We start from the raw sequence: 14,670 nt of genomic DNA on the forward strand, positions 1-14,670 counted from the left end.
CAGAGAAAAGTGGCGTCTGGTTTAATATGGTTGGGATTGTGGATGAAAAGCTTCATGATCTTGTTATACTGGCCATCATTCCCGCTCACACGACATGAGGAATGGGCTGGTTTACTGTAGTCATGAGAAGTGAGTCAACCCCAAATCCTGTTAAAATCCTGTCATCGTAAAATCTGCTGAGAAAAATGACATGTCATGAAAGTCAACATATTTTTGAGCCCAGATTTTCTTTTTCTTTTTTTTATAAAATCCAATTTGCAAGACTAGGAACAGATTAACATCACTAAATCTACATTAAAGCAGAAGCTGCACTAATCCCATTCATTTGTGGGCTAAACTAGGCCACATTGGTATTACATGCATAAGAACCAGCCAATCATTGTTCTTTGACTCAGAATAATTGGTTGCGTGTGTTTGTGGGCGTGCAACTGCGTGCGTTTGCTTGTTGTAGTATATGTTCATGCCATCTGCTGTGCTGAACATATACTAGACTAGTACACTCCTGGCCATCAGTTGTCATCTATCTGCTGACATGATAACATGTGAAGAAGAGCTCCGCTTCAAGATGACAGAGACGGAAGCTAAATTCAGCTGGACATTAACTTAGCCCTTTGCTTCGCGTGTTTATTTTTAAACATTTCAAATTCCCACAGCTCTCTACTTAAGAGCGGTCACAAGGGAATAAATTCATCTGCCATCAGACGAAGATGCATAGCACACGCACACAAACAAACAAAAAAAAAAACAACAAGCCTCCGACAACAATGCTGTGAAGCTCCGAGCGAGGGTGATGTGATGAAATTCTTCGGCATTCATCAAAATCGTCTCATTTTAAATTATTGATCGGGTCCCTACTTTTCCCCCCATTTATTCGCCGTGGAAAGGGTAAGTCTAAAAATAGCCTGTGAGCGTCAGTGTGCCTAGAAGTCTTTCCATGTTCTCCCAGTCTGGCAGCATTAGTGAATTCAGATGAGCCTCCTACAGCTCTCGCAGCATCTTCGTTCTCATGCGCAGCCACACACACACACACACACACACACACACACACACACACACATCCACGCATGCACATACACAATGCGCACTATACGCTTAAACGTGTACCTGTTATCACACACTTGCACAAAAAAAACTGTTTGCCCCTGGAGTTTCAGCACTGCGTCAGTGAGTGGGAAAGGCTCAGCCAGCAACCCCCACAGTATCTCACCTCTCAGTTTATAGACTACTGCCATCAGCATATCCACCACCACCACCACCACCCCCTTCATCCTCCTCCCCTTCCTCCCTGCCCAGCTCCACCTCATTTTGCCCCAGTTCCTCGTGGATTGGCCCCATAATAACTCTCTGTACTCTAGAAACAACAGAAAAAGTCCACTTTTAGTTGTTGTCTGGATGCGTGTGTGCTACATGTTGGCCAAAAACATGAAAGCAGCGAGGGTTACTACACGCACCACCTGAAGAAGAGTCCCAATGACCTCTTCCCCCCTGTAGGGCCCGGTCTGTCCCTGTCAAAACGAGTGATAACCAGAAAAGAGGGTGAGAAGGATGGCGCCTTGTTTGTGACTGTGCAAACAACGTGTGATCACAAAGAAAAAAAACCTGATATGAAAAAACAGGTAGAGGCAGGAGATGCGCGATGTGAGTAAAAGCATGTAGCATGTGTGAAACAGGCAGATGTTCCTGGACAGAACGACTTAACAGGGAACAGCAGCAACAACAGCGAATGTTGTTTCTGTTACTCTTGACTTCAAACTGCTGCAGGCCAGCAAAACCAGGTAGGCAATTGTGTTCATTTTGCAAGCAATTCCCCTGCTTTTAAAGAGGAACTATGCAGGATTTTCAGTGTAACTAAGCAATATTTTTTACCTTAATTAAACAGCTTCAGAGTAATTGTGATGCTTAAATAAATTACATGTTACTTGTAACGAGGGACAGTGGAGGCTCTCTGCATTGGCTGATAAACAACTTTGCAAGATTAGTGCTGCCGCCCCGGTGTCCCAGCTCTCGTCTCTGCGCATTGTTACACAAACACGCCCGTAACCTCTTGTTTATGACAGGTAATACTACAAACACGTCGTAACATCGTATATGATGTATAACGCTATACCGCTCTGTTGATTGATTTCTCACCAGCTTTGTTGTAAGCAAATGCACATGGCCGTGAGGAGGGTTAGCAAAACAGCGGAAAAGTGACCGTACTTATAGTTCCCCTTTAAAATGGAGGATTAAATTATTATTTATAGGTTATTGTTACTAACAAAAGCACATATGCAGAAAATAAAAAAAATAAAAAATAAAAAGTTTATTCTACTGGCTTGGAAGCTCATTGGTGTCCATGCACAGGAAACAATTCACATGTCAACACTGTCAAAAAAGCGAATTCATACAGTGTTAAAAGTATATATAGTCATAGTCAGTGTGAACCTCTGCGTATAATCTGAAACAAAACAGGCCAGGGTGCAATGTGAGGACACCACTTGCTTCCTTCTTCTCTTTTCAATAAGAAAAGAGCTGGAACCAGACCCAGTAAGCAGCAGGCCACTACACACTTACTGAATGGATGAGTGACTGCGAGCAGGGAGCTACAAATGACTCCAGACATGAACAAAAAGATCAAGGCTGGAGAGCACTGAGGAGGGAGCATCGACGGCCAACTTTGCCGTCTGGACAACCAAAACAAAGAAAAAAAGGGGAAAAAAACAAAACATAAGTAAGTTTTTTGCTATAGCTTACAGGAGCAACTGGATTCACACTGATCCAAGCAGGTAAAATAATCCTGCGATGTACGGCTATGAAACACCTATAGTTCTGACCTCCACACAGGAGTTTTACAAATAACTATGCACTACTAATGCAGATTACACACACACACACAAATCCACTGACCCACACCCTGAATGCAAACACAAAAAGAGGTTAGTGATGTAACTTGATTTGTGAGTCATACCTGAGTCTGACACTATAACACTTTGCAAAAAACAGAATTAAAGAGGGTTTCTCAGAAATCACACTTTGGTCAATACAGTAGTACCATACTAGGGAAGTTAAGATACTTCCTCAATTTGTTTCAGAGGAAACCGAGAAGAAGAAAAAAAAGACAACAAAGACTCGGTAGATATCTGATTCTGTGTAAAAGAGCCAATTTAGCAAAGTCATATGGGCGAGACAAAAGAGAGAAAGGCAGAAGGGTTGTGCGATAAACAAAGTGTGAGACCCTGGGGTCCTCTCAGGAGTGCGACTGGAGGAGTGTGGCCTCTCTAATGACCAATCAACACCCTCCTTGTTGCCATGGCATCTGTTAGTACTCCAATGGCCTCCCCCGTCTGAGTGTGAGCCGTGAACTCCGCGCACAGTCGGGATCCAATCAGACGGCAGAACCGGCCAGCACTCGGGTCAAGGAGCAATTCTGACATTTTGCAGAATGTCAACGTTCAACCTTTTCTAAAAGTTCCTACTACAGAGGAGTTTTGCTCGACGAGTACGAAGGGTGGAGATGGGATGCGACGAGAGCCGAAGGGGGGGAAATAAAAAATAAAAGGATCATCACAGTGCTACTTGAGGGGGGCTACGGCAGAGAGAAGGAAGCAGATTGATAATAACTAGCGAACAGCAGGTGACACTGCAAGACCTCTGGGTCTCAGCGAAAATGTTCTTAGGATACAGAACAAGAGTAACTTTTCCTAATTGGACAAAGTGAAGCTATGAGGCCACGTGAATCAAAGGGGTGAAATGTGTCTACTCTATACTTTTGCTTTCTGCTTTTCTTTCTCTATGAATATGTGAAGGAGGAGGAGTCCCAAGACCTATGCAAGTGCAATTTTTAACAGTTAAACCTCCAGCAAGTGACAAGACATCTAGAAGCAGAAAATAAACCTGTCACTTGTCTCAGACATTAAAAAAAAAAACATGTTCAATAACTGACAGGCACAAGTATAAGATGGAGACAGAACAACAAAAATCCTCTATGCAGCGGTTATCATTCAAAACTCTTTAAGGCATTTTTTTAGTATGTATTAGGAGTTAAATAAACAAAATTGACTTGATTTGACTCCATAACTAGTTTGGTGTTATGAGGGGCTGGGGTCTTTGCCAGCAGCATGCATGTGGGGTGGGGAGGGGTTGAAATGCAGGGAAACACCCTGAACAGAATGCCAGTCTATAATAAGGCACAGAAAAACATCCACATTTACTTGTGCATAAGGACAATGAAGAGTTCCCAACTCATCTGACATGTAAGAGCTGTGGTAGGGTCACAAAAAAAAAAGTCAAAGTCGAGCGTGAGAAACAGCACGTGCAGGAAAACCACACAGACAAGAGCCAGGGCATGGTTTCAGCAAGGCCTCTGTGAAAAACCAAGCTTCCCCAACTGAGGTGCTTTTATTTTTTATTTTTTTGGAAACAGTAAATCATTCTCCTTAATTGCAGCATGAACGTTGCGGGTTAAAATTGATACGCTGATCTATTAAGTTTATTGCTTTGTTACTGAGGAACAATCTGGCTGGAGGGAGCAGGCGAGGACAGGTAGCATCTGTCCCCACCTACTGCCTTGGCAGCGTTAGCGTCATCTGCTATAGCTGTGGCAGCATCTTGGAAGCACATCAATATGGCTTTATGTAGCCAGGGCCGCTAGTAGCTAGCATGCCAGTCACGCTCTCAGGCAATGCTCGCTCACAGCCCGAGCATCCACAGAGCACTGAGCCAACAGAGCTAAGCGGAACTGAGCTCGGGCTGAACAGGGAAGCCAGGTCTCCGTGGACCTGCATGAGGAAAAAGGGGCCAGTGTCTGTCATCTATCCACACATCCATGGTTAGAAGTGTGTGTGTGTGTGTATGTGTGTGTGTGTGGGTGTGGGGAGGGTGACGGCCTGATAGAAACGCTGCCACCATTGTAGCTGTTAGCTTTTTTTTCTTGTTTTTTTTTTCCCCCTACCAGCAGCAACACTTCAGTTCGGGAATGTAGATAGATGCTCTCATCACATCTCAATTACTGATTTTGTATCAAGTCCCTTCAAGGAGATTTCTACTCTCAAACAGCTCATTTACTGACAACTGTACAAAAACAAAGTAAAACCAAGCACGCTAATGCGATTAATCATGATTAAATATTTTAATCGATTGACAGCCCTTATAAGAATAGATTAATCATCAGTAGACTTATCAAACACTAATGATATGCTGATATTCTATTGAAATGATAATAGCTTCTTTTGGAGCACAGCCTTGCTTTCATACTTAAATAAACACAAGTTCAATATTTGAATCATCCGTTTAAAATAAAACAGTCCCGCTGTCACTCAAAACTGTCACTCACACTCATGCGGCTCATTTGTCAATATAAAAAATAGCCACACAATGTTCAAACAGAATAAGCTGTACCCAATATGTAAAGTAGACATTTCCACACTTTGACGACAAATTAAAAAAAAAAAATTCAAAGGACACATGGTCAGGGATGAGCGGCTTAGTGTAAGTCAACTAATCTGGCTATCATCAGCATTACAGCGGGAGGTTTGGTAAAGGAGGAGGCAGCCATGATGAACTAATCGGTTGCAAGTAAAAGATGCACGTTTCACCTTTCACCATTCTGTGCCCTTTGTCACACCACGTATATGGCAAGTAGGTGTAAACTGAACTGCTGATATTACCCCACGCAGATGGAAACAACTTCCTAGGCGATCATGATTAATCATTCTTGCATGATCATTGATATTAATAACTCCATTCAGATCTGAAATGTCAAACTGTCACATAAAGAGATATTAAACTGCCGACCCCGCACCATTTCTTTGCCAAAAATGTAAACTTTATAATGAGTGAGCGATCTATTCTGAGACCACTGGTTTAAAACTGGTGAAACAACTTAATAAAAAAAAAGAAAGAAAAAAAAAACGGCTTGTTGCAGCCCTGTCTGCAAACATGTGGGTGTCATCTGCACACACGGCGCTGATACAGAAGGTGTGAAACCCAGTTAACACAGGAAGTGGAAGGAAAGGCGTACTGACCATCTATAAAAGGGCTCGGTTATTTTCATCTGACTACAGTACTAGTTGTTTTTTTTTCCAACTCCACAGTATGACCATGACAACTATTCACAAAGGGAACAGCTTTCTAATGCAACGGCAGTATAGCTACCACAACACGCTGCCACTCATGGATCTAGTTTCAGACCTGCAGGACCAGGATGTGGTGAGAGTGGCAAAAATACACAGGTGCAACATCAGCAAACCCCCTGTATATATAGTATACATGCACTAAGCTTTCCAGTCACTCAAAGAGGACACCCTTTCACTCACTTTGCAGCACTAAACAACAAACCCAAATGGCTGCTACAGAGGAAGTGCACAGAAACTGAAATTCTGCCAATAATCAATCTAAAATTAAACTTGTATTCCCTCAACAGTGAGAAGGAGATATGAGAAATATGAGCAAGCTGAAACCCTTCCACCACTTCTCCAAACGCTCAGACCCTCTACACACCATGTTGCTATGACAATTTAATTATAGTCTATCAATGTAGAGCTATCGCTCGCTCGCTCGCCTCTGTGAGGTAGTGGGACGACTGTGCACGAATGTGAGGTGGCGCGTTTTTTGGCAAAGTACCTAATGTTTGGCTGTAGGAGAAACAGGCCCAGTTTGTGGCTGGTGACTGTTGCGGTTTCACAGCATGGCCAAAGCCTGGCTGTTATGACTCACACACAGCATTAACCCTTTTATCTCTTAATAAATGTATGCACCGCAGCACTGAGACAAATGCAAACACAACGATGGATAGGTTATGTTTTAGAGCTTTTACACATGTCTACATGAACACTAATTGTGCGAGAGTGATGCACTCAGGTCTTTAGAGTCTTTTCGGCACACTACATTTCATCCAGACTTAAAGGGATAGTTCAACATTTTGGCAAATTGGCCCATTGCCATAATCCCTATAGTGTTAGGAGTAGGTTCGTTATCTTTAATTGTCGGTGCAAGCTATTTTTAGAACGGCGGAGCAGAGCCGCAAGCTGCTCAGAGCTACGCTACGGAGGCTAATGTTTCCCTCATCAAACTCACAATCCAACAACTCCAAAACAAGGTGTTTTCGAGGCAAATGCAGAGACTGCTTGCAGAAAAACTGCCCCTGATGGAAAACAACTCCATATCTAACGTTACGTTATTATCTCATAGTGTGGTGAATGTGCGGGTCACAACTTGTCCACGAGAGCGTTTTGGAGTTGTTGGATTGTGTATTTGATGAGTTTGATGAGGGAAACCAAGAAATCCCATTAGCCTCCGTAGCGTAGCTCGTGCCTCTGCTCCGCCGATCTAAAAATTAAAGGTAACGAACCTACTCTTAAGACTATAGGGATTAAGACAATGGGCCAATTTGCCAAAATGTTGAACTATCTCTTTAAGCTAGAGCCAAGTCAAAGAAGGGGAAATTGATCAGATTCACAGAGAAGTGATTCATTCCTGAAACGGTCATCTGAAACTGCTCCTTTAAAAAACAATCCACCACAAGCATAAGCCCCTCCTGGCAGATACACATCTACATCATAACAACTTCCTCAACAGGGGATGTTCTTCGATCCAATCAGGACTCGGCGCGGTGCAAAGAGAGCACTTCAGTCAAATGACTGAGCAGAATGCTCATGTTCCATTTGACCTGAGGGGTGTGCAAACGCCGCTCTGTAGCCGTGCTCCAGGGAGCAGGAGTCCGGATATGAGTCTGACCCTGGATCATACATGGGGGGAAGTTGGTTATTACAGCACAGGCTGGTGGTTTATGAGTTTGGTTTAAAATCCAATATCAGAACTACATCCAAGGACAATGTTCAGTCTGCTCTGGTCAGCTCAGCAGCTGCACAAGTGAACCGTCCACATAGCACCTCTTTAATGTCAAAACTCAGTGGGCAAAATAAGACAGCTGGTGTAATATGCAGCGAAAATGTTTTTACATGATATTTTGACTTATGGGTGACATTGGATACCGATGTGAAATATAGGCTACTTTATTTCCCATATTCGTAAAGGTAGAACATGATGTTGTTCTTCAGGGGCCACAGTCATTTCCCGGCCTAGTCTGACCACTTTTTTTTGTCCTGACCACCACTGCTGGAATGTTTGACCACTGCAAACAGCAGAGCAGTTAATGCAGCTTGCTGACCCAAGCGTGATCTCTCTGAAACAACCTTTGTGGGGTCACTGTCACAGGAGAAAAAAGCCTGCAGTGGTGAACTCAGGGTTCAGGGTTAATGATAACAGAACAGTACAGAATTGGAAACTCAGCCAAATAAATAGGGAATGCAAAACACTTGTATAGATTTATAAGCAGCTAACATCGCTGACGTTGTCGTTCTACTGTATGGATGAGCTCAGTGTTGACTCCTCTTGTCCTTGGGATCTTCACAGAGGAAGCTCTGGAGCTCCCATAATGACACCACAGACATAATGATTGCTCTCGATGTGCAGGACTAGACTCAGTCACTGTGATGCTAACTGTGACGCTGACTTAAAACACTATAAGTGCAGTCAGTAAACACAGCTGCCAACATTGCATGAGATCGTGGCTGTGCAGCCTTGCAATTACTGTAATTACACTACAAACAGTCATTCTTTTGCAAACAAACTGTGTAACTGGAAAACACATGAAAATGTTTCTCAAGGGGGATGCTTCATAATTCATAATTAATACATATTTTCATTGTAAAATACCATTTATTCAATAAATCAATTGTTTTGGTTATAATTTGATATTATATAGCCTATTTGATATAAAATGTAAATCATTTAAAATTAATGTCAACTGCTTTTGAGTGCAACTAATAGTTAGATTCACTGTTAACTAATCTACCTGTCTTTGTGGTTACACTCTTTTCTTGATTCTTGGTCTTGATTTATTGATTAATCAATGATAAAAGAGTGACACCTTCTTAGGTGTCAAAACAACAACCTTAAAGACAACCAATGAATTTTTGTATTTACATAAAGCAACAAAAAAGGTCCAGAAGCATCAATTGATTATCAAATTTCTTCCAAATTAGTATTCTGTCAATCAATATTCAATTAACAAACCAATCATTTCAGCTCTACCTGTCCACACAGATTACAGTCTACTAAATTATTAATGGCAGTAGTGACATCACCTACCCTCATTTTCAGAAGCCGGACATGCCACCTGTACAACCACATCAAATGTTCTTTCTGGATTCTCCCTGAAAATAAAAAAGGCACACTGTTTATTCAGAGGAAACAAGGGGGTGCAGCTGTTATTACATAAAATTACTGTCAACAAGTGTCTGCATTGTGCAGTAGGCTATAGGAGGCACACAGGCAACACATGACAAACATGTTAGTGATACATTCCATTACATATACAGCATATTCGTATTCATAAAGCTGTAGACCTGTGCTCACTTGTCCTACTTAAAGTTTACATGAGTCACGGTGTGTCAATAACAGCAGGTTTAGCTAAAGCTGACACAGCTCTCGGTCACCGCCTGTTAACAACACAACAGCGACAAGTTTTCTGTCTCTGCGGCCGCGGTAGGAGAATAGAAACTCTGGTCACATGCAGGAGCAGGACCTCTGCTGCTGCTCGATGTCGCGTCCACATGTAACCTATTTTAAATGTTGTGTATGTATGTGTGCCTGACTGTCCGGCTGGCTGGCTGGCTGGTTGGTCGGTTGGCTAGCGGAGCTGCTAATTGGTAGCCAGCTAGTCGGCAGAGCAACAGACCAGACATGCCTGACCCAAATGCTGTGCAGCCAGCTGGCCTCGCTGGTTAAATCCACTGCTGAAGATGATGGGCTCAAATTACGTCAAACATTCCGTCGAGTTCTATAGAATTAACGCTGCTTGACGTCACACACTTTAGCTGCTAGCTCGACAGTCGGACATCAAGAGAGGTGGAGAGGGGAGATGGAAACGTAAATAAAAGGGGAAAAAAAGAGTCAGGTCTTACTTTATTCTGCTGTCCATGGTTTAGCTACAACATCGCGACAGTTCCGAGCTGTCGGCGGCGCGGCTCTGCTCTGCTGTCCGTTATTATCCACCTCGTCCTTCCTCTGTCTCAGCCCGTCACTTCTCGGTCTGATACCGGTGGGTCGAAAGCCGCATGCTTCTGGAGGTGGGATAAGTGTGGAGTAAGTCGGTGTAGGCTACCGTCCGTCTTGCTCTTTTACTGTGGCCTGGATCTCTCTGTTTCCCCCCCCACATACACACACACACACCTCCCCGAGGTCCGACGGCGGCACGGTGCTGGTTATTTCCCACAACAAACAGCACTCCAGGAAGTGCTGTCAAAAGATTTGGTGACGTCAGCGAGTCAGATGAGCACCTCTGCCTGCCCGCGAGCCGCCTCCGTCCGCTTCATATGAGTAACAGGTAGCCTAGGTAGGTCATGATGATGATGAAGAAGAAGTCGTATTAGCTATTTATGCTTCTGATGAAATGCGTGTTTCCAAATAAGAATGAATAAGCCGGAGCCGCAGGTGCTGTGCGTACGCAGCGGTGGATTCCAGTAACTATAGTCTTGTCCTGTCCTGGGACCATCATCACACAGAGTGACCGTTTAAATCCAGTCTGCTTTTATTAATGTAAAACCATGTAGGCTAAGTCTATAGAGACAATATGGCAAATAATTATTATTGACCTCTATTAACCTTCCACTTGAATAGCAGTGTCTTCATTTCCCAGAAGAAACCAATTAGAGCTGTTAAGGTGAAACTTATACCTTCTTGGCAGCAACTATGACAGGCTAAGTGATTATTTTCTAGGCTAATTTGAATTTTTTTTTTAAATGTGACCAAAATAAACTTAACATTATCTATGATTGTAAACAGTAGCCTACTGAGTTTTTGCCAAAATAAAAGAAACATTAACTTGGACCTGTCTGATTATTTGTGACAGAAAAAGACTGATAGATGCCGTAGCCTATTGATAATGCAGGTCATTGTTGGCTGCAACCATATAAATGTCCTATTGTTGACTAATACAATCATGCCACAGGTTTTCAATAACTTGATACTTAACACGCCAAATAAAGTCAAAACCCAGCGAGTGACCCCCTTTTACATGATGCACAGTTGATTTTTTTTTTTAACATAAAACAGATACTCACCAGTCAATATTGAGATATGATAGAAAAGATGCTTCACAGTTTCTTGTGAAATTCAGCATAGGACTGAGTTTTCAACTGGAGAAACAAGCAACTAGGGGCCCCCGTACCACTCAGAGACGCGACATCCCAAGTGGACTGCGAATGAGTTATATTTGGTAATACAACTGAATGCAAATTTATTTTTGAAACAGTTAATGTTAAAGGTTAAAACAGTCAAGGTCTTTTCTTGCATCAAAATCTGATTTTAAGATTTACTGCATCGTACTCACACCCTCCTACTCCCACCTGAAGGTGTGTTTAATCATGACACACAGACAGATCTAATATTATTCCAGCTCAGGGGTACTGTACTCTGGGTCTCTGGATAAACAGTGTGCTGTAGCCACGTGGTGTTTGCTGTGTGTACTGGACTTTAGGGACACTGACATCACAGGGTTCATACACAGTTTACAGAGGGCAGGGGGCAGGTTCAGGGGGGTCAACAGGGGCCCAAAGGTATAGATTTTTGCCTCTAATCTCATCACACATGGGTTATGTGTGATGAGATTTGTCATACAGAGTGGGAGAAAAAAGCCTTTAACCAGAGTTGTGGATTGAAATTAGTTGATGAGTCGGGGGTTGGGATACTGACGTCAGCATTATCACATCTGGCCTAGCTCTTATTAGTGGTGATCTGAGGGTTTGAGAAGCAAACTTGAGGTCAAAAGTTTGTCAGTCTCATTTTAGTGGAGAGATTATGAAGACAGTGCTTGCCCCTCCTTCATTACCACCAATGAAGAACCCTTTATCAAGGCCTTAAACCCTCAGCAGAGGAACTGCTCAGTGGGCAACAAATCCAACAGTGGTGCACAGCAGAGGACTGGTGGAGACTGGTGGAGACTGGTGTGACTACTTGACTTTCCTCTGCATAATTCCAGTGTGTGTCATGAGCATCTGCTACTTAACAGTAACCATGTTAGACTAGAGTTGTCCATGCATGAAATAAATGCTGAAGTTGCAATGCATAACTCACTTACACATCTGTGTCCTACTGTGCCCATGATGTATAAAGCCATCCTATACTGTAATGCTACTCTACATTAAAATCTGTTCCAGGCCTGTATTAAACACACTGAGCATGAATCAGCTGAGTCACTGATTTCTTACAGGGGAAATCCACCTTATGGCATTGTTGTACACTCTAATGTTTTTAAATTTGAAAGGAAGGCAGCTCCTTGTGTTGTGCCGGCTGAAGCCATTCAGTTAAATCTAATTTGGGTATGATAAAGCGAACGGTATTTAATTTGTCAGTGGACTAACTCCCTGATGTGACACCTGATGACATAATGAATTCATATTTAAAGTCTCTGATTTCCATCTTGAGGGAGATATTTGTCTCTTTGTAACTCCTCGTTTTCCTTCCCACAATCACTGCTTTTCAGCGCGATGTGAATTCTGTTTCGCCGTGGACTTGCCTTTTAATGTTTGCATTGAATCTCATGTTTAAGCAATATTTGTCCCATGGTAAATGGAAACCAATAGCTCAGATGTACTCCTCTCTCCTCTCTGGAGAGCCTGTCTGGATCAGAGCCAGATGTCTTCAGGCTGACTGGAAGGTAATTAAGTGGCAGCAGACTGGGGCATGCTGTTTCAGGCATCCGTATGAAATGATAATGGCAGGGCTGCTGCCTTAACATAACAAAACAAAAAAAGGATAATATGACAGACACATACACACAAAGAGACATGTGCATAAAACTCTCAGGAGTTTTCGGTACTGCAAACCAGTGAAGTTTCAACGTTTCAGGGGATGGTAAAAAAAAAAAAAAAAAAAAGACAATACAGTGTCCCATTGTATACTTCTCTGAAGCTTTCAGATTTCAGAAGGGCCTCAAAATTGTGCTCAATAGCTGAACTGATTTATTATGATTTATTTTGCTGAATTGAAACACTACATTTCAGGCTGGGAAACACAGCCTATGCTATATTTAATGCAGCAAAGGTGACAAATGCTAGCAAAGGATTCCTGGACAATGTGATGATTTGAAACATTGGATTTACATTATCAATGTTTTTGCAGTATAGGATGAGCACATGAATTGCAAAAAATTAAAATAAAGCCAGGTTAGAAGCTAATAGAAATTGAAAAGGAAACGATACATCAGCTGCTTTTTATTTTATTTTATGTCAGTGCAGTCGTGCTTCCCATAGTAGATCTGCATAAATATTTTTACCAGTGATGTGTAATTTGTCTGAGGGTAAATTGACCCCCACAATGTCAGTCAAAAGACACTTGTCAGGTTTCATTACCCAGAATTCTGGAGTAGACACATCATCAGAGGTGGCTTACAGCGGTGGATAACCTTGAACGGACTCATTAATGTCCACTCATCAACCTTGCAGTGCTTACTCCAAGTCCACATATTACTTTATAACCATGGGAAGATGTCTTTGTTTGCTCTCCACCGCTGTCAAGGAGACAAAACTCAAACATTTATCTGGAGGGGACAGAGCAGGTTCACCTGTCTGCTTCATCACCTGCAGTACATTTAGAATAATATGATTATATAACCTAACATTTAAAGTATTTCTTGATTTGTAGCTTGCATTAAAACAAATCCATAGAGAGATTGATTGATTATGCACCATGATTTGAAAAGATTATGTTGTTTTAAACAGAATTTTTAATTCTATGAGCAGCTGCTCTTCGTGAGACATGGAAACGTTACATTTTTCCTGATAATAAATGGACTGCACTTTGGAGCCCTGCGGTGTGCAAGCCTTTCTAGTTTCTTTTTAATTCTTGTACGTCTTTGGCTCAGCACCTGCCCTAAGTTTTTGGCACGGATGTGCGTGTGACTTTTTCTTTTTTTAATTCTATGAGCAGGACATATAAAGTCTTAGTCACCCAAATCTCAGGCATAGCCGTGTCACGACTGTCAACAGTCTATCAAACTAAAACCAATATGCTATGCTACTTGTGGATAAGTGACAATGGTGTGTTTATTTTCAATTTTGTATGACTTTTTTATTATTATTATTATTATAGTACAATAAACATTCTGGTGTAACATTTCTGAAAAATGCAATAATTGTTGGTTATGTGACAGTTTGACTTTTTGTCTCGTCTGGTTGTTGTTGCTGGTGTCACATTATTTCATTCTCTACCACTTTAATGACATAATAACATGTAGGAATGTGGTGGTAAATCATCTGTACTGTTTTTTTTTTCACCCTTTAGTGAAGTGCAGTTATCTTCATCTCACCAGGGATCCCTTAGTAGCTGCCTTCGTGCCTTGAAACAGCAGGGGCGCTGTGTGAACCGGTGGATCAGCGTTATGAGATGGTCACATGTCACCACTGTGACGCGGCAGATCAGGAAGTAGAGCCGACTCCTGTGCGGGAGTTCACTGACAAATTTTAAACATGCAACATCAACACTGTTTGATCAGCTGTCACCGTTTTTAATGAATGGATCTTTTTTTTTTTTTACCAGCTCTCGCACTCCTTCAAGACGAAAAGATGATGTAACAGTGTGTCTCTTGAGGGAAAACTTCCACCACGTTATTGTTAATAGCAGAGTAGAAGT

General features: G+C 42.1%; 1 protein-coding gene across 2 annotated transcripts in view; it reads right to left on the bottom strand.

The window, feature by feature from the left end:
* dennd1b (DENN/MADD domain containing 1B) overlaps nucleotides 1-10,223 on the bottom strand; it is a 103,310-nt gene extending 93,087 nt beyond the window's left edge. For both annotated transcript variants that reach the window (XM_083969463.1, XM_083969462.1), the window contains exons 1-2: nucleotides 9,945-10,223; nucleotides 9,130-9,194 (exon numbers count right to left, since the gene is read on the bottom strand). In XM_083969463.1, the coding sequence (XP_083825589.1) occupies nucleotides 9,130-9,194; nucleotides 9,945-9,961 (82 nt within the window). In that variant the 5' untranslated portion in view covers nucleotides 9,962-10,223. The remainder of the gene's footprint in view (nucleotides 1-9,129; nucleotides 9,195-9,944) is intronic.
* Between the last annotated feature and the right edge of the window lie 4,447 nt (nucleotides 10,224-14,670).

The sequence above is a fragment of the Trachurus trachurus genome, assembly GCF_905171665.1.
Source record: "Trachurus trachurus genome assembly, chromosome: 4".
NCBI lineage: Eukaryota > Metazoa > Chordata > Actinopteri > Carangiformes > Carangidae > Trachurus > Trachurus trachurus.